Source organism: Volvox carteri (assembly GCF_000143455.1).
Source record: "Volvox carteri f. nagariensis unplaced genomic scaffold VOLCAscaffold_19, whole genome shotgun sequence".
NCBI classification, from domain to species: Eukaryota; Viridiplantae; Chlorophyta; class Chlorophyceae; order Chlamydomonadales; family Volvocaceae; genus Volvox; species Volvox carteri.
The window spans coordinates 1,351,530-1,370,613 of NW_003307562.1; the positions used below are offsets into that span (position 1 = coordinate 1,351,530).

Sequence of the window (19,084 nt, forward strand, 5' to 3'; positions counted from 1 at the left end):
GCTTAAACCGCGCTTAAGAATCGTCAAAACGTATTCAGCTGCTTGGCATATTAACCCACCTAAAGGCTATGTGGTGACCTAGCGGTTAGCACGGCAGCGCGCCGTTTGCGCATGCTTGCGGGCATCAAACAGGCGTGAAGACAGGATACATACATTGCCCGATTGCAGACCTTTCCTCAGGTCTCTCGTATGTGTTCGTACGTTTTAAGCAATAAAGGCGGATGCATGTGCATCTAGTCGTTACTGTTACGATTGGACGGTAACCGGTAACCCCATGGCCCTGTGTAGCAACTATCTACTACCACGTCACACACAACCCTCAAATACATGCCGCAGCAAGCAAGCAGTCCATCAAATCGGTATTTGCCCAGGTTATCATTGTGTCTTGCAAAGTTTGTACCGCCCTGCCTAGTCTAAGTGACGAACAGTAACCGTGCCAAAGATCAGAACGTTCGTCAAGCTAGATATCGTTATTGTTCTCCATGACGACGGGCGGGTTGTGCGTGAGATGGTTCTCCTAAAACCGGCCCTTGGCTTTGCCGCCGGTTACCAGCACACGCTATCTAGCCAGCCACGCGCGTATCGATCGATGACCCATCTGCGCTCGCCACCACGCGTTACAGTCAAACCTGCGTTGCGTCGCACGCATCGCCACGCATGGGTTAATTAAAGGCGATCGTTCTCAGCCAGTCTCGGCCATACACGTTCAATAGTATCATTCCTCATTTGGGGTAACGCCTCCGGATTTCCTACTTCCACAAAACGTAATCCTCAGATCACACACGTAGAAGCTTCGGCGGCTGAACAACATTAATATTCCATTCATTCCAGATAACATAGTAGCAAAATGTCGATATCGGTCCTGGAGCGATTTGAGCGATTCGTCCATAGATTGTCCAGGGCTCCCCCTTGGCTTTGACGGACACCCCCGCACTCGTGCGGAACTTGTAAACTTGCAACCAGAATGGCAAATTCCTCTTTCCGTCCATGAGCTACACATGATATCGTGGCAAAGCAGCTGCGTGCGGGGCGGGCCCCAGACGAGGCACCTAACGGACACGGGGGTTTGTGTCGGGGCGAAACGGTAACAATGTGCTACCGTACGACAGACACCTGCACGACAGGCACCCGGTGGGAACGGGAGGCGAGGATTGGAGGATATGGGAAGCGGGGATATGTAGATATCGTTGTGGCAGCTTCGACTTTTCTGGGGTTGATAGATATTATTGGCTACAGCCAGGGAGAACGGTGTAACGTCGAAGGTAAGATCGTAGCCGCGGTTCAGGGACGAATCAGCTGCGGCTGCTGCTGCTGCTGCCGGCGCTATAAAAGACCTTATTCCTGTTGGCGAGACGCTATCTCCCTGAAGGACCTAGCAGACACGACTAAGAGTCAATGGCCGTTACACGTATTCGGGAGGTCCGAGACCTGCCACCAATAGCCCCTTGCCTGGGTGTAAACGTGTGAATCTGAGGTACTGTTACCGATAAACAGCAGAGGCTTTTAAAGGCTTGGGAAGCCTATCCTGATGGACGCGCAGGCAGTACTCTAGGACCTGCCAGCCGTTGCTCACAACAGCCTGGCGGGCGGCCTTAAACAGGCCACAACCGCCACTCACAACAGCCTGGCGGGCGGCCTTAAACAGGCCACTCAGCGAGCTCCTCATCAAACATCTCCTCATCAAACATCTCCTCATCAAACTCAAGGAAATCTACGAGGAGGGGCTCATGCACAGATGCGGGTGGTTGTTATTGGCCAGTTTGGCCAAGAGCACAGGGGGCTGTGGGTATGCGAGCGCAAGGGGTCCACCCCACCAGCCCAGGCAGCTGGGCAATGTGGGATTTGTGTCTGTGTGTACTTGTGTGAGTGAATGTGTGCTACTGACTGCGCTGCCAAAAGAAGTGGACGACAGGGTTCGAAGCAGTGCAATTTCCCGCCCCTTCTCTTTCCTGAGAGCTACACAAAGAAAAAGATGCAAGAGAGAGTGCCTTGCCCCCCAGACATACATATGAACGCACCCCGATATACACCCCGATACATACATACATACAAGGGAACAAGCAGCAGCCCGACGCGAGCATGGAGCGATAAGGCCGCGGCGCCATCTCAGTACCTTCAGAAACCCCCCTCCTTCCTCCCCCCCCTTTACATGCTATTATCCCCCAAACCTCCCCGGGCACTAGCACTTCTAGCACCAACACAAAATTGGCAGTAGCACTAACAACGCATTTTCACAATAGCAACCAAGACAAGAGAATAACAACAGCAGCAGCAGGACAGCTCAAGCAACCAATCAACCAACCAACCAACCAATTAACCAGCCAATCAGGTCCATCAGAGGGCCTTTCAACGACACGTATTCGCCCTAGGGCGAGGTCACCCCGGCCAGCACTCCCAAGCTCGTGGATCGCTTAACCGTGCCATTGGGCGCCACACACACGACTGGTTTCGGAGCCAATGCCGGCAGGAACACCGCCCTTACGCCCTCCGCAGCGATGATCGGAAAGATGATGCGGCAGGCCACCGCCAGCAAGGCTACTGCCATGTAGATCCCCCGGAGGGAGGGGCGCGGCAGTAGCAGGCGACCCACGCCGAACAGAGCCACCATGAAGAAATGCTGCACCAGTACGGAAGGTCGGGGGTTGAGGCCGGAGAGCAGGGAGATGGGGCCCGCGGCGCATATGCCCCCCTGGGCAAGGTACTCAAAGCAAGCCTGTCGCATTTCCTCCTGTGCGGGGTCGCCTGGAACAGCGAAGTGCGAAGTGTCGGCGGTGTTGGATATTTGGGGGGAAGGGTGTGTGGGGGGTCGTGCGGAGGGGAAGAGGGAAGAGGGGGGGGGGGAAAAACGGGGGAAGACAAGGTCAGGGAGGTGTTTCATCAACATCAGATAGAGAGTCAGATATGGGGTGGCAGCAGTAAATATGCAAAGCAATAAACCTGCCACTTGCCACTCCGTCGTGCCTGTGTAGATAGATACCCATGACGTGCACCGACTTAGGCCGCAGTTTCCCCCCTACTCTCCCCCTCCCAAACACCTTCCCCCCCCCCGTCCCACCAGCAGCCATACCTGTGGAGCAAAAGACCTTGTACAGCGCATTAGCCAGCGTGTTGATGGTGGCGGACAGGGGCTTGCGGCGCGTGTAGAAGTCCGCGGTGCGCTGCGCGGTGGCCAGGGCGTCACCCAGGGTGGGCAGCGGCCGCAGCATGTCTACCAGCAGGGAGCAGTCGGACAGGGCCACCGTCATGCCGCCGCCTGTGAGCGGGTGCCGCATGTTGAAGGCGTCTCCCAGCAACAGGGCCCCGGGTTGGTGCAGGGGGGCGGCGGGCATCAGCTTGTTCTGTGTGTGGGGGTGGGTGGGTGGGGGGTAACGCAGGTTGGGGGGAAGTTGGGGAGGTGGGGGTGGGGGTTTGGTTGGGAGGTTGGGAGGTTGGTTGGGAGGTTGGGAAAAGGGGGAAAGACGAACCACGAGCGGGCGAGGCAGCTGCCAGGGCAAGAGTGTACCAGAAGTAGAACCGACCAAAAGCCGTTCTTGAAGGCGGCGACCTCGGGAAATGGGAGAGGGCGGAAGAAGGGAGGGCTAATTTCAAGGAAGGAATGTGCCAGTCAGTTGCCGATGTGCATCCAAAGCAGAAGAAGTCGGCGGGATGACAGGTTGTGGGGTGGGTGGGAGGGAATTATAGGGGAGATGCACAAATACACACAGACATACAAGTACACATCGGCCCTGACTGTCACTATCATGCCACATACCCGCACCCCTCCGTATTACTTAATGGCCGCCCCAGCACCCACAAACACCACCTCACAGCATCGCAACAACCATTGGCATGGCACTCGCATCGCGACGCAGATCACATCAAAACACACACGCCCTCTTCCCTCTACCCCCCCCCACACACGTCTGGTACACTCCTCCTCCTGGCAGCAGCTTCACTCGTTCGTGGTTCGTCTTTCCCCCCCTCCCCCCTCCCCTCTCCCCCCCCACCTGCATGCTCCTGATCGCCTCGGGCCTCTCCAGCGCCTCCAGGAACGCGGGTCTGAGCTGGTCGGGCAGCTGCGGCGCCACCGTTGCTCTCAGGTAGGCGGGCAGGTCGGAGGGGAGCCTCTCGCCGGGGACATCCACCAGGCACCTGGAAGGGGAGGGGGGAGGGGAGGGGGGGTGACGGGGGAGATGGTAGAGGAAGTGCGACAGGAACAGGTCAAGGAGAGTGAGCGGGGGCAGGGGGATCGGAGGGTCCTAATCCTCTATGCTAATTCGCCAATCACAACAAACCTAACCCCAATTTACCCCTCCACCCTGCCCCCAAACGCTCTCTCTCTCACACACATACGCACACACACATACACACACACATACACACACATACACACACATACGCACACACACATACACATACACACACACACCACCTACCTGACCTCGGTGGAGCTTATCGGGTAGAAGAGGATGGGTGAGGGTTTAGCCAGTACGACATGGCCGTGGTTAGGTACTGGCAGTTGACATTTTTTAAGCAACAGACCCACAAAGAAGCTGGGGTGTGCGATCTGGGCGGAGGAAGGGGAGGACGGGGCGGAGAGGGCTCGGGCAGTGGGGCTGCGGTTGCGATCATGAGTAGGGTAGTGCGGTGTAGGGTGGCTACATGCAACAAGCAAAGAGAGGGTCCAGGGTCGGGGGTGGGGAGTCAGACGGGGGGAGCCCCCCAAGTTCCAAGGGGGCCCCCGTCCTCCTCTACCCCTCCACCACCTCCGAAGGCCACGTGCAGGCGGGTTGGTTGCATGAGTGGATGTTTGAAAACAAACACTCTATAAATAAACACTTAACAAATAAAGTGTTTTGCGGGATGTTGGTAAATATTTTACATTCAGGACTCCTTTCTCCCCTTCATCCCGCAAGCCGCCCTCTCCGTAACCCCCACCCCACTCCGCCCCACTGAACCCCCTCCCACCCACCCTCCTCATGAAGCACCCCGCACACCCTCCCTTCCCATCCCAATGCCCTCCTCTCCCCCCAAACACACCCTCCCTCCCGCCCCTCCCCTCGCCCACACCCCGCTCCCTCCACCCACCTTGGGTGTCGACAGATGTCGGCGCAAGTTGGAGTACATGCCATCGCACACGATGGTGAGGTGCGCCTTGGCTGACCTGTCAACTGGAACAGCAGTGGCAGTAGCGCCCGGGTCGCGACTGCTGCTGCTACTGCTACTGCTGCTGGTGGCTTGCGGCAGGTGGCGGTACACCACCCCCGTCACCACCTCGCCCTCCTGCCACTCACCACCCTTGTCTGGAGCAGGGACAGGGACAGGGGCAGGAAGTTGAACGTGGATGTGGTCGGAGGCAGGGAGAGAGAGATGCGGGGAAGAGGTGCCGTGTGATATGTATGTATGTATGTATGTATGTATGTATGTATGTATGTATGTATGTATGTATGTATGTATGTATGTGCGAACATATGATCGACATGCGACCCCAGCCCCCTCACAGCCCACTCCCCGGCTAATCAAGACACTGATATGCCCAACCACACGAGCGCAAGGGCCCGCCCACGCCTTCGCCCTGCCAGCCGTACCGTTGACCAGCTTCTTGACCAGACCCTGTCGTACAGTAACGCTGGGGCAGCTGGCCGCTGCACCGCGAAGCTTCTGGATGAAGCGGCCTGAGGTCCCCCGGGGGATATGTCAAGGGGGCGACCGAGGATTGAGGTTCATGTGGTGCGTGTGTGTGCGGGGGGGGGGAGTTTAAGAGGGTGTACCTTGTAACCCAGGACAGGTAGTCCTTGCCGTACAGGGCTAAACCCAGCACGGGCGTCCTTACCCCTACCTCCATCAGCACGTACACATACACGTCGTCCTTGCAACCCCCCACACCCCCCCACCTCAAAACGTAAAGACCCCCCCACCCACCCCTCCCACACACACACCGTGGTGGAAGCTGCGCCCCGCCACGTCAGCCGAATAGCCCTCGATCGGATAACGAACAACCGCATGGTTACCGTTTTTAAACAACGCATAGCCGTACACCTACAGACGCGTGCCAATTTTGGGGCAGTACGGCACGTCAATGGCCTGCAATTCCATACAGTACCGTGGTGGTGGTGGTGGTGATCGTTGTCATGACACCAACAGCCATGCTCGTTAGCCCTCCTCCTACTCGGGACCCCGTGGCCCCTCCGTAACCCCCTCCACCTTCCCCTCCCGCCACAGACCAACGCTCTGTCCCCCCCCATCCGCCGAGCGCTGCCCCCCTCCCTCCCTGCCGTCCGCCACATGCAGTCCCCCGGCTGCAGGGATGTCCTCTCCCCTCCTCCCTCTCCTCTGCCACTCAGGGCCCCCTCCCTCCCTCCCTCCCTCCCACTTTAACCCCATCTTATACCCCCTCCTCGCTCCCTTCTCTCCTCTCCCCCACACATACATACGGCATTCCCCGGCCCATGTCCGGGGTCCGTATCCCCACTCGTAACCCCACGCTGCAGTCTCCCCTCCCCGACGTCATAAGGCCCCACCCCGCACCTTGACTGAATCGATTCCGTCCACGCAGCTCTCCAGGCCCAGCCTCTTGAGCATCAGGTAGCCCCCGGGCTGCAGCAGCTCCCCCACGATGCGGTCCGGCTGGGACAGATCCCGCTCAAGAAGCAGCACCCGACGACCGTCCTGGCAGGCGCGGGGGGGAAGGGGGGGGAGACGAATCACGAACGAGTGAAGCTGCTGCGAGGGCAAGAGTGTACCAAGAGTAGAACTGACCAAGAGGCGGGGGGGGCCCGCCGGGGGGAGGGAGAGGGATAGAGGAGAATGAGCGGGAGGGTTAGAGGGGGGAGGGAAGGGGGATTACAGAGTTGCCATCTGTCGGCCCGGAGGTGATGTATGGGCGTGAGGCGGGGAGTTGGCGATGCCAAGTTGTTGATGCAAGGGATGCGTGTATGCATTTTTGATATATGTATGTATGTATGTGTTAGGAAAGGAACCACGTGGGAAGCAGCTGGTTAGAAGCCAGAAGCCATCTGCCACGCATGTCAGGTAGTCGGGAAACCTAGGTGCGCTGACAGCGCACGGACGGTAAAACCCCCTCACCCCGTGCCGCTCAAGGAGGGCCCAAACCCTTTCCCCCTCCCCCCCCGCTTTTGCTCCTCTTTTTTTCCGGGGTCGGGGGAGGGGCCTCAGCCCTCACCCACGTCAATTGCATTCCGTTCCGCTAAAAGAGATCCGCTCAACTCAGTTTAGGTGATTTAGTTCAGGCTTAGTATCAGGCTTAGTTCCGTTTCGTAATTCAGACAAGTCCCAGCTGGATCTGGATCCGCTGAGCTGCCAAACTGACAGTTCGGATCTCAGTCAGTTCAATCACCTTGGCCTGGGCATAGGCGAGGGCCGAGCCGGCAACACCGCCACCCACAATGATAACGTCCCAGATCTGTCATGAGGTGAGTGTTGCAACAGAGGAGACGGCACGCAACCGGAAGGGTTGGTTGCGTTGGTTAGGGTGGATGGATGGTTGACTTTGGGAGGCGAGCAGCAGGGTATCGGTGGGAGGTGAGAAAAACATAAACCGCAAGAATATGAGAAGTATAGCTGAAAGTAATGTGAGGCAGCGGATGGGCAGTCAGACGAAAGCCGTTGTACGCGTAAACAACTTGATTGCTCTAAAAGTTTTATTTCAAGCTTAGCATGCGATGCACGAAACAGATGACAGAACATGCTTGCGATGGCAAGGACAAGCTTAAAGCGCGGTCAAGGAGGTACAGTTCATACGTGTAGGCAGGTCCCACCTCAGGATCGGTCGAAAGGTCATCATTGGACGGAATGGGCGGCAGAATGAGCGTATCCTCATGCGATGCTAGCGTACAGGTCGCTGTCATTATTAATGATTGGGCAGAAATAGTTGCACCCGCAGATGCGCTGACTGATTGAGCGCGCTTGCAGAGAAGGAAGGCACAGCACCCTTTGCGCAGTGCCGTTGGAAACAAAGTGACGATTAGTAACCACTTCTATATCAGCGCTTAGCTCAGTAGGTCCGCGGCACGCTTGCAAACAGCTAGAAGATTATCCGGGAGTACTTATTGCGCCGTGTAATATCTACAGTCCACAACAATCCAAGCGGTCCAATGGTACGAATGGCACAAAGCCTAAGGATGCGTTACCGCACACTATGTAAGGCCGATACTGCCGTACCATCAATTCCAATTCGACTAAGCGCCATTATGCTCCTAGATACATCGTAGTTGTGAGCTTTCACTTAAACCTTTAAAAGTCTTTCGATTGAATCAGGTTACATCCCACAAAATCAATTACCCTCACACGCCCACGGGTGCGAAAGAATGGGTGGAATCGGCAAGCGGAAAGTTGGGGGCGACCATAAACATCGAAAAACATATAAGCAGCAAAGGCGTGGCCAGTTTCAGGAGCGGCATATCGACCAAGTTTGGGAGGACGTTCGGAAGCCGCCTGCGCTTGTGCACGATGGCAAGACCGGTCCTATGGGGACGACGGCAAAGTGCGTTCGTGCAAATTATTCACTTTGTCTCATATTTATCAGCAACGGCGGCTCAGCCTTACATTTAGGTCTGTCTTCGGCTGCCATTGTTACGGGCTGCGCTTTCTTTGGTGATATTACGTCCTCAGGGCTGAGCTTGACGAGGATGTCCCAGGTTTTGGGAAGCACTACTGCGTACCTTGCGGGTGAGTAAAGCCTGCCAACGGACCTGCTGTCGCCGCAGTTGCGATGGAGCTCACCAGCAGTCGTAAGCAGCATGCTTAATGCGCTGCCACGCTGCCCCGCAAATATCTTTCCCGATCGGCGCGCTTCCGGTTTTTCTCTTTGTTGCCAGCGGCGGCGTCCTGAGCTTTATTTGTTACGCCACATTGAAACCCTCCTGCGCTAATTTTTTCATGTCGGTTCGCTCCGGTTACACCTTGTCTCCCGATCTCAGGAAATACTTCAACTCTGCAACTGCGCTCGCCAGTCACGAAGGCGAACGGCCGCACAAGCGACGGGTCAAGCTGCTCACCACGACCCCACGGCCACACAACCAGCGGGATGCTGAGGCAGCAGCTGGCATGGGCGCACCCGACAATGGGCCAAAACTCAGAACGGGGGCACCGGCAGGCGCGGCAGAAATGGACATGTAGGATAACCAGAAGCGTCGATCTGCCCCGCGCCTGACTGCCGCATGGATTATGAACGCATTGTATAATTAATTATGCCTCTCCACTGGGATGCAATTGCTCGCCTGCTTACCTTCCTTCGGAGTACAGCTGAATCAGGTCATGTGAGACACGATCTTGTGTGGTAAAGGTGAGGTGGAAGACGATATCAACGCCGAGTATCAGCATCTGCTGTTGTAGATGCGCGTCGTAGACCTCTGCACAGCAGTACGCCAAAAGAGTGAGAACGCGCTCATCTCTTGCAAGGAGTACTCGAGTCCGCTTCTTTGGACGGACTGCAAGGAACCTGAAACTGTGCAGGGGATTTGAAAGGGGACGGAAGAAGGGTGCGCCAGCGTAGCAGTGGAATGGGACAAGAGGTTTTTTGAGACCTGCGCAGCCGCCCTGGACTCCGCACTCGCTGCAATGATGAGATCAATGGATGATATGCTCGCAAGCGACCCAGATGGGGTAGTTGGGTCTGATGCTGTGTGGCGCTTTCGGAAACACGCGAAAGGCTGCAGTCCGCGCTAGTCGCGTGTTGGGAGTAGAGGCGTGCTACTGGGTGGTGTGCTACATCGCTGACGGGCGTCCGTTCGACACGTGTGTCTGTGTGTGTGCGTGTGTATGTATGTGTGTTCTCTGGAGCTAGAGGAGGTAGGGGTTTAGGGGGGCGCAGCTGCAGCAGCACAGGCAGTAGCAGAGGCAGACGGAACGGATGGTAGGATTTGTGGGCTTGGGGTTTGGGGAAGGGGCCGTTTCCACCACAAGACGCAGCTGGGATGTCTGTATGTCTGTGACGACATACATGTTGCAGATTGGACTGGCTCGAACGCGGGTGTGTACGTCACTCGCGCTTTCTCCTTAAAAGCGGATACGAAATACGGGAGCCTTTTTCCGCTAACGGGCGACCGACTGGGGGTTGTCTCTTTGTCTTGTCTCTGATTTGTGTATCATGATGACGACAGTTAGTACGACAGTGTGGTAGTTGATACGGCAGAACAAGATCTGGCAAACCTGACGGATCGTACAGATTCTCTGCTACCTGCGACAATATATTTGTCGGTTCGAGCCCGTGACACAAACGCATCATGAAAGTTGTGTGTGTTCGGGGATCTGTACCGCAAATGCTCCAACCAACAATCAACCAACCGACAACAACTTTACCAATAAGGCTATGAGGTTTGTTGTGCCCGGCCCTCTGATGGTGGTGGTTGTTGGGGATGGTGCGGATCATTGAAGGTGATGCGCTTTGTGTGCTTGAGTAATTTGTCTTTTCAGTAACAAAATGAACCACATGGAGCAGACAAGCATGGAAGGATGTGCAGCGGCAGCCGCACGTTTACATGTGCGTCAGGCGTGCGCGTGTTGTCTGCCATTTTCGTCCTATACCCGGGGAACTCCCGGTGGCCATTCAGACGTCACTTTGTGTTTCCCGCCCTCCGGAAGGAGGCTTCGTTTGCCTTCTTTTGCTATGGTACGGCATAATTTACAACACACGGATTGAGATCGTTGGTGGGTTTGGAAGGAAAGGGAGAGACGGAGGGCTAATGGCCGAATGTCATGTAATATAATTTAATCGGGGGAGAGGGAGGTCAGGGCCAGGCGTGGAAAGCTGGTTTGTGCCATGCCAAAGAGGGCACAAGTTGCTTTCGTCCAGAGGTCGGCAAATAAGGCGGGTACTGCGGGTCTATACCACAGTACCCGCGGCCGAAATTCGGCTTAAGGCCCCGGCTGCGGGTCCCTAATGACCAAAATTGGACCAAAAAACGTGGCTTGCAGCCCCTCTATTGCGGCCCGTAGGACCGCGTGCTGGACTTGAACTCTGTGTTTGATTTTTGAAAAATTTTCAGGTTGCGAAGCGCCCAGGGGGGCCCCGACCTGTAGGATTGTCCGTGTGTGTGTGCGTGTGTAACGGACCAAACATAATACCTCTCCCGGCTGAAACGCGTTATAGGTACTATATATAATTCTCTATCGCAAGGTATCTCGCCTGTAGCCAACAAAAATCGTATGAGCACAAACATCTTTGGCTGCCTCAATTGACCGAGGCCAAAGTCACATCAACGCCTCTCGGGCTAAATTTAATCTCAAAAGGTACCGCGTATCTCATATTTGATTTCCGGGATGATAGCGTATGATAACTTGAACACCCAGCTTGTGTTACCATTTGCCCGCACGGGCATTCCGACTTGCCACCAGCAGGCCGACAAATTTGCTTACATTACTATGAAATACGCAAGCTGCTCATATGTACATTTACTTTAGCCAATGCTAGGGGCCTCCGGAGACTTGCGGTGTGCCCCGATGAAGCCCGCGGCTGTGGGGCGGATTGCTGAGGCCGCTGGCGCTTCGGGGATAAACATCACAGACAGCACCGAAATTCACCCAGCTTTCGTTACCATTTGCCCGCACGGGCATTCCGACATGCGGTCTGCCGCACTGTTCATGCGGCATGCACCCGGGATGGATGCGATTCGCGTGGAGCCCGCAGGCGGTGCTGACGATTCCGCCGGTGCAAGCTTAGCTCTCACACCATCAGCAATGCTGCAACAAAGCACATCTCCCACCGCATTGACACTACCCATCAATTGTCACACGTGCCGCGCTAGCTACCGGCCTGTACGGATGCAGGGGGGGCCCGCCCTTTTTCCGGCTTCGAGGAAGCCGACACCCGACTTGTCAGGTTTACGGACCGAAACTATGCCCTCCCGCAGCCGTAAAAACCGTTTTGCCGACCTCTGCTTTCGTCAATGGGGTGTGGTCGTAATAATCATAATTGTAAGGGATGAAAGGGAGATAATTTACCACCAAGTACAAAGTCCTTTCACTCCCTACACAAATCCAAAAGGTCAGAAGACTCCGAACAGAATCCTAACCGCAATCAACGGCTCCAAGGCGCATAGCCACCCCTTGCACAGGCAGCCATGAAATCCACTTACTACGAAGAATGCAAATGCAGCATTGAGTAGAGTAGGAAACGGACTCTGGCTGGTTTAGCAGCGCCGAATTTCAGCAGCCCTGCCAAGCCCAGCCCTCGCGCGCCTTGGAGGTCTTGGCCTAAACGTTCCAGTTAATTATGCGATTATAAAACACTACATAGTTCATTTGCATCCACCTTTCCCTGATCAAATGGCTGTTAAATCTTCCACCCTCGACTTCCTTCCCGAAATAAAAAAGCTTGTTGATGTTCGGTCAGAAAACTGGCCGTTGCTCCTATTAAACAATCTAACCTATATAAGACCAGATAACGAAGCCATTTTCAGCCATATCTAAGGTCACGCGTCCATGCTGCAAATGCAAAACCATGTACTCTCAGTTGAGCGATGCATACGAGATTTGTTTTGCCCATAACGTGCGTGTTGGTGACATCCTGGCGATGCAATGCGATGCAGTCCAGTTAGTCCGTCCGTAGTCTGTAGGCTATATCCCTGGGCTTAGCTAGTGGCAAGCACGACACCTGCATACCTCAATGCGTACCGCTTTTCGTCCTTCAGCCTCCCAAGCTCCCCAAGAATATTCAAAACGTTTCTTGTCGCACCCGCAGGTTGCTTGTGTGTGAGCTCCTTACTTCCCACCCTTCCCCCCTCCTTCCCCAACAAGCCATGGAATTCACGCGGCCAGTAATCCCCAACGCTCCTTCCAACAAAATGACCAAACCCCCTAATTAGCCCTAAGAGCGGTTTCCGCCGCATTCCCCGCCGCTTTCCTCCACGTCCTTTAATAGCCGTATAAAGCCATACAATGAATGACACTGAACAATACCACAAATAAAAATTCAATTTCGTTCCGCCAGAACGCAATTCCGCACGGACAAAACAATAAATTCAAATGCCTTGGGATCCTTCTCTGCAAACCCAGGCGGTTGGTACCGTAGTGTACGATTGTAACAACCGCCAACGGAAGAGGTTGAAAGGACAGGATCAACTAACCCGTGATGAATCCCGTACCAGCCCTGTGCGTGTCTCTTCTGCGGATATTGTCCAACGGACCACTTGGTCGGCAACCGCCCAGTACATAAAAACCCAAACCCCAAAACCCAGACACCCCCATCCCCCAAATCTCAGCTACAGCTATGAGAACTCAATCCATCCGGCGAAACACGCTGCAGTACCGCAGCTGTAGCGGTTATAGCTGTTAATGTATATTTCTCTCAACGCGTTTGTAGCTGATCAACCTGCATGGTTGCTCAAATGGGGCAGTCGTACACCCGCCGCCGCCGACCAGACCTCCGTACAGCACGTGGCGGCGGTGGCGGTGGCGGCGTATAAGCACTTAGCGCAGGCCCCTTTCCGTGGAGTCCCCCAGGTACTGCCGGGCTGCGGCGCACATTCCCATGCTACTGCCGCCCTCCCTCCCTCCCTCCCTCGGCCACGGGTGTCCCGCCGTGGCATCACCACCACCCGGGGAACCGGTAAGACCCGGCAGGGAAGTCGTACGGCAGGCTTTCGTGACGTCAACTGCCGTAGTTCATGGCCAAACCAGCATCGTCGGCGGTGATGGCGGCGGCGCCAAGGTTTAACGGCAGGAACATGTTGCTGTTGCAGTTGCAGTTTTACAGTTGCTGTTGCACATACTGTTGTTGCTCTATCAACAAGGATCGGGGCGGTGGTGACGGCGGCGGCGGCAGCGCCGCCACCGCTACCAAGATCACCCGAACCTGCGCCGCAGCCGCCGCAGCCGCCACGAACTCACTGCATGCGTTCCAGCTCTGGGGACACAAAACGTACAAGCATGCAACGGCACACAGCGTAAGCGCCCGGGGGGTTGGATGGGTGGAAGAGCTGGCGCAGAACGGGGCACGACAGCAATTACCACCACCAGTTCTGACGGTTTGTCGGTTTGTCGGTTGGTGGGTTGGTGGGTTGGTCAATGGGATCAAGAGCATCCCCCGAACGCTAGGGACCCTCCCTCCATGGCAATCCTAGAGCAACCACAGTACGACACTGTACGACGGCAGAAGCAGAAGCTGGATGAGACTTCTCCCCGACTTACCCTAAACGAAATGTCGCAGTCTCATCTCCCCTTCCTTGCCCAATCCCGAGCTACCGCCAAAGCGCGGCGTGGTGCCAGTCAAAGAGCTATTGCTGCTGTTGGAGCTGTCCAAGCTGTAGCAGCGGCTGTTGCTATTGCCACCAACACTGCTGCCGACGCCGCCACCTATACCGCCCTTACCACCACCGCTGCCGCCGTCAAAGTAGCTGTTGCCCCTGCTGCAGGTAAGAGTTCCCGAGGTCGGTACGGCAGCGGCGGCAGCGGCAGTGGCGGAGGTGGCTACGCCGAAACGTTGCACAGCGTTGACGGCCCTCGGCGGCGGTACCGCTGCCGCTACCGCTGGCACCGTCGGCCAGCTGCCGCCACCGCTGTTCGTATAAGGCATACACTGAAGCGCACTATCCGGATACCGGGGCGGACAATCGTCGTCGAAAAAGCTAAACGACGCCGCCAGGAAGGCATTTAGCTGCTCCTCGGGGTCTGCCGGCCGTGGTGGCTGCGCCGCCGCCACCGCCGACAATGGCACCGCCGGGGGCGATGGCAGCAGTAGCGCGGCTGCCACATCGGATGGTTCCCCCAATGCCGTGACAGCACTTGCAGCTGTAGCACCATTAGTACCAGTAGCAATAGCAGGTGCTACAGCTTCGGTTGGGGCCGCCACCGGCGGATGCATGGGGGTGAAGTTAGGGCTGGTTCCGCGGCTAGGCCAAGGAAAATAGAGCCGGCTGCCTTCATCGGCGCTGCTACTGCCACTGCCGCCAATGCTGCTGCTGTGAATGTTGTTATGGCTGCAGCTCCAGCCGCCGCCTGCAGGCGGCGTCGGTGTGGTGGCGGTGGTGGCGACGCTGGCGACGGAAGCCCGGCCAAAGCCTAAGCCGCATGGTCCGGCTCGGCCGCCGCTGCTACTGCCGCCACCGACGCTGCAGGTAGCGGCGGTGGGGCAGTCTGCGGCGGTGGCGGCGGCGACGCCGGGTCTGATGGCGACGGCGGCGCCTAAATCGGGAAGCTGGGCCGCGAGTGCAGCTTCTGCCATCGCCGCCGCTGCTGCCGATGGTGACGGCGACGGTGACGGCGGCGGTAGTAGCTGTCTGGCGCTTCTGGCGGCAACGGCCGACGTGACTGCCGGTTGGCTGCCACTAGCCGCTCTGAGCGTCTGCTGGTGCAGCTGGAAATGCAACGGTGGCGCTGCTGGCGCTCTCACCGCCGCCGACATTGGCGATGATAACGATGATGCAGAGGAGGGTGGAATGTAGGTCAATTCTGAGGAGACGGTGTCCAGCATCCGCAGCAGCCGCAGGCCGTCCGAGGGCGCAGGCAACGGAAATGAAGGCAGCCGGCGGCCCTGGCCGCCGCTACCGCTGCCGCTACCGCTGCCGCTGCCGCTACCGCTGCCGCTGCTGTTCCTGAACTCCAGACTGTGCATCAATAAGGCCGACGTCAAGGCGGCGCTGCCGCCACTGCCGGCGCTGGCATTCCCCAGCGTGCACGCGGAGGCACTGCCGCTGCCGCCACCGCCGCAGCTGCCACTTGCGGCGTCGACATCAGCGGCGGCGGCAGTGACAGCCAGCTGCGGTACAAGCTGATCGCGCTGTCCCCAGCCTCCGCCACCGCTTCCAACTCCTGTTACTGCTCCATCGGATCGAGACAGCTTGGAGGGGGGATTAAGTACGGCGTCAAAAAACACGGCACCGATACCGCGGGTCGTGGCATTTATTGCTAGCTCGGATGCCGTACCGATATCTGCAGGCCACGGGCGCTTAGCGGGGGTTTCGACCGGTGGTTCAGGTTCCCCGCGGGACGACATTCCGCCGGCGAGAGCAGCGACGACGGGGAATGAGTGCCGTACGTTAGATCCAGATGATCCGGATCTAACCTGCTGAAAATATTGCTGCGGTTGAATTGACTGTGGGCCCCAGGATGTTGGAGACGGGAACGGAGCAAGGGCGGGCGGCGGAGGCGGCGGTTGCGCGCACGCTGACGCCGTTGCGCTGGCGAGGGCCTGATTGTGTGGCAAGTAGTACGTCTGGGAAGACGTAGGGCACTCCCCTGGAGCGGCGGGTTTTGGCACCAGTCGCGTGGTGGCTGTAGTTGTTGCTGCTTCTGCTGCTGCAGCTGCGGCGGCGGAGGCGGCGGTGGCTGCAGGGAACAGGGCCGCCGAAGGTGCAGCTCGCGGCGGCAGCGTCGTCGTCGGCTGTAGGATTGGGGAAACTTGTGTCGTAGCAGCAACAACCGCGGCAGTTGGAAATGTCGGAAATGGAAGTGCAGGGAAAGGTGGCAGCAGATGTGGCGTCACGGCGCTCTGAGGCGGCTGGGGCAGCAGCGGCAGGAGCGGCGGCAGCGGTGTTTGGCCATCGGCGACGTTCCTTGGGGGTGCGCCGGGCGCCGGAGGGCAGCGCGCGAAATGGACGATGGACAACGGCAGGTACAGGAACGCTTGACTGCGTTTGCGCCTGTCGTCATGATACCTGGGAAATTAATGCCAAAAGAAGGAAACAGAAACCAATTAGGAAGGGCCCTAAAGGATCGGAGTACGCGACACGCAGTTAGTAATCGTCCGTTCCTTACAAATTCTTTCAAACAACTTTTTAACAACTTGTTTAATCAGGTAAGCATTATAAAGTTTTTTAATTTTAAATCAATATATCAATATATAAATATATAAATATTATAATTTCAGCCAGCCTTTTGCTACTTGCTTCATCTCGCAGGCGCCGGTGGCCTGGTCGATCCGTCGAATAGTGGCGGAGCGCCAGCGATTGGGGGTTTCAATTTTGCCGCCCTCTCCGAAACCGCTCCAGAATACGCACAGCTGACGCCGCACCAGCTTTTCGCCACCCATATGCTCATTCGCCGCTCTCAGCCAGTCCAGCAACGGCACCTATGTCGATGGTGGGTGCAAGGGAAAAGCGCGCGTGGGTCGCAATTGTGGACGGAAGGAGGCGTCTGTTTGCCCCGTTGTTCTTTAAAAGCTTATATGTTATAAATATATATAAATATTTTACTGACAACAATTTGAGATTTTACTTTCAGCGCATTACAGCACCACTTCCTTGCGGTGACAGGTCAGTTGATTCGTTCGGTGCCGGTACGGTCAGCATCAGTTTGCACTTTTGTAAACGGCGAATGAAGCGTCCAAGGAATAGTTTCTTCAGGTAGGTGAGAGGAACGGTCTGAGCGCCAGTTTTGGCATATCCCGGCTGCCGGTACCGCTGTGTAGAGCTCTGCCGTCGGACGTGTGTGTGTGGTTGTTACAGTGGGCTCCAGACTCCCGAAGAGTAGAGCCATCGGGCCAGCTGGCCGTGCACTGCAGTAGAGACTAATATACCAAAAGATTATCATCTCAGATAATTAACCTCTCATCGGTAACCGCTCTCGCGAACAAATCAATTTGCCAGATATAATCCTCAAAAAGGGGTGATGTGCGCCAACGGATTCCCAACCTTTTCGTGGAATTCCTAAAGCTGCGAAACCCTGAATGCGGCCCCAAAAATCAACAATAACTCGACAAATTGCTTCTTCCGTAAGGGAAGGACCAGGTAACAGTGCCGGGTTGGTTTTCATGTTTGCAGCCATATAACGTCTCCCATGCTCCATGGCTGACACCGCAGCAAGAGCCACAACATCCCAAACACATTGTTGCACTGATTGTGGGGCTTGGATAAGCCAAAGTTGCTCCCTTGAGACTGGCAATCCTATTGAAAGAGTAAGTTGATCTGCTATTGCCTGTGCCACCGGACAGGCCCAGAAATGATGATAGCGACGTCGGACGTAGTGGCGGTGTCAGCATATTCGGCAACAGAAGCGTGCGTCGAGGGCGCAATTCACGTAACTTTGCTTGCTGTCTATTCGTAAATCTATTGTCACATTGAGCGTCTGCGCTTGCAAGCTTATTAGCTAACCTAAAACGTCAGCGAAGCTTCCCCCGAAACGCATCCTTACCGGATTATTTGGAGTGCCAGGATGAACAATTGTGAAAAGCTTAAGGCTTGGTGGCTGGGAGCAAGCGTGTTGCGAGAACTCGGCCAAGGACAGAATGTTTCCGCCGTCAGCGAAACCAACAGGTTGTCGCTCCAGGCATTTTATGCATCGGCACTGCACCCAAATACGTTCCGGGCAGCTGGAAGAGGCACCGAGATGCCTGGCCAGCAACCCGTTACAACCAACGCAGATTTTTGTTGTCGCGTATTGCGAGGCCCAGAGAAGGCCTTGAAGCTCGTCCCTATTCATCCCATTGAACTCTTGCATTTTGTTTATTGAGCGCGCAGATAAAGCGGCTCACAAAAATGCTATTGGCCGTTCGGATCCGTAAGGCAAATCCTTAAGTATCCTAACGAATACCGATACGTCGGAATCACAACGTCTTTTTGAAGAAATATCTGGATCAACGGTGAACTCCATTATTGGCCTAGACCCTTTGGTGTAACCTGCGTAGGGAATAAAAGGACACTTTGGAGGACGAGAGCAGCAGCAACATCGTGGATTTCAAGTGCCTGCGTAACCATTCTATGCACGCTTGTCGTCGTCCTCATGAAACGAGTTGAATCATACAACTTAGCTAGTTTAGGTACGTAGGAACTCTTTCAAGGTACCTCCGTCGTTGGTGCGTGCAGGGCGCACAAGACGATGACGCCATAATAGCTAAAATCTCAAGCATAGGTGGACGCAATGTGTGAAGCTTACTGTACACCAGCATTACGCCGGTCTCAGTCAAGCTGTGTTGGCGACGTTCCAAAGGTTAAAGTCGCTTGCGTGCACTCACGCGCGCACCATCAGAGCCTTACCTTCCAGTCCCTTTAGTCCAGCACGAGTATGAAATTGCGCGACGTAAGTTATTTTTCCAATAGTCCGTCATAATCTTAGGTGATAGCAAGCAGCGCCGAGGGGCCAGAAGGATGCTTGAACAAATAACAGGTCATAGTATCGGAAGGTGATTTCGTTTAATCTTATCCTGGTGAAA

General features: G+C 56.0%; 3 protein-coding genes across 3 annotated transcripts; 1 reads left to right on the plus strand and 2 right to left on the minus strand.

Moving 5' to 3' along the window:
• Positions 1–2,133: 2,133 nt before the first annotated feature.
• VOLCADRAFT_74714 (uncharacterized protein) lies at positions 2,134–7,396 on the minus strand. The gene is made up of 9 exons (XM_002950620.1): positions 7,337–7,396; positions 6,508–6,648; positions 5,919–6,018; positions 5,526–5,654; positions 5,068–5,150; positions 4,416–4,546; positions 3,987–4,131; positions 3,068–3,338; positions 2,134–2,742 (listed from the first exon to the last, which is right to left on the minus strand). Exons 2-9 carry the CDS (start codon positions 6,559–6,561, stop codon positions 2,366–2,368), a joined length of 1,290 nt encoding a protein of 429 aa, XP_002950666.1. The 5' UTR covers positions 6,562–6,648; positions 7,337–7,396; the 3' UTR covers positions 2,134–2,365.
• A 6,072-nt stretch (positions 7,397–13,468) lies between these two features.
• On the plus strand, positions 13,469–15,710 carry VOLCADRAFT_91076 (uncharacterized protein; the record flags this gene model as incomplete). The annotated part of the gene is made up of 4 exons (XM_002950512.1): positions 13,469–13,546; positions 13,602–13,883; positions 14,922–15,376; positions 15,542–15,710. The coding sequence occupies 4 exons, from the start codon at positions 13,469–13,471 to the stop codon at positions 15,708–15,710; spliced, it is 984 nt and encodes a 327-aa protein (XP_002950558.1).
• A 285-nt stretch (positions 15,711–15,995) lies between these two features.
• Positions 15,996–18,979, minus strand: VOLCADRAFT_91077 (uncharacterized protein; the record flags this gene model as incomplete). Its single annotated transcript, XM_002950621.1, has 4 exons — positions 15,996–16,239; positions 16,935–17,005; positions 18,067–18,244; positions 18,909–18,979. 4 exons carry the CDS (start codon positions 18,977–18,979, stop codon positions 15,996–15,998), a joined length of 564 nt encoding a protein of 187 aa, XP_002950667.1.
• Between the last annotated feature and the right edge of the window lie 105 nt (positions 18,980–19,084).

Bases quoted from the DNA above. Each gene is read 5' to 3' on its own strand.
- VOLCADRAFT_74714 (XM_002950620.1), bottom strand. From the start codon at position 6,561: ATGCTCAAGAGGCTGGGCCTGGAGAGCTGCGTGGACGGAATCGATTCA. The intron at 6,019-6,507 runs GTGCGGGGTGGG...ACGCGTCTGTAG, and splicing joins ACGGAATCGATTCAGTCAAG to GTGTACGGCTATGCGTTGTT. The intron at 5,655-5,918 runs GTGTGTGTGTGG...GGGGGACCTCAG, and splicing joins GGGGCGCAGCTTCCACCACG to GCCGCTTCATCCAGAAGCTT.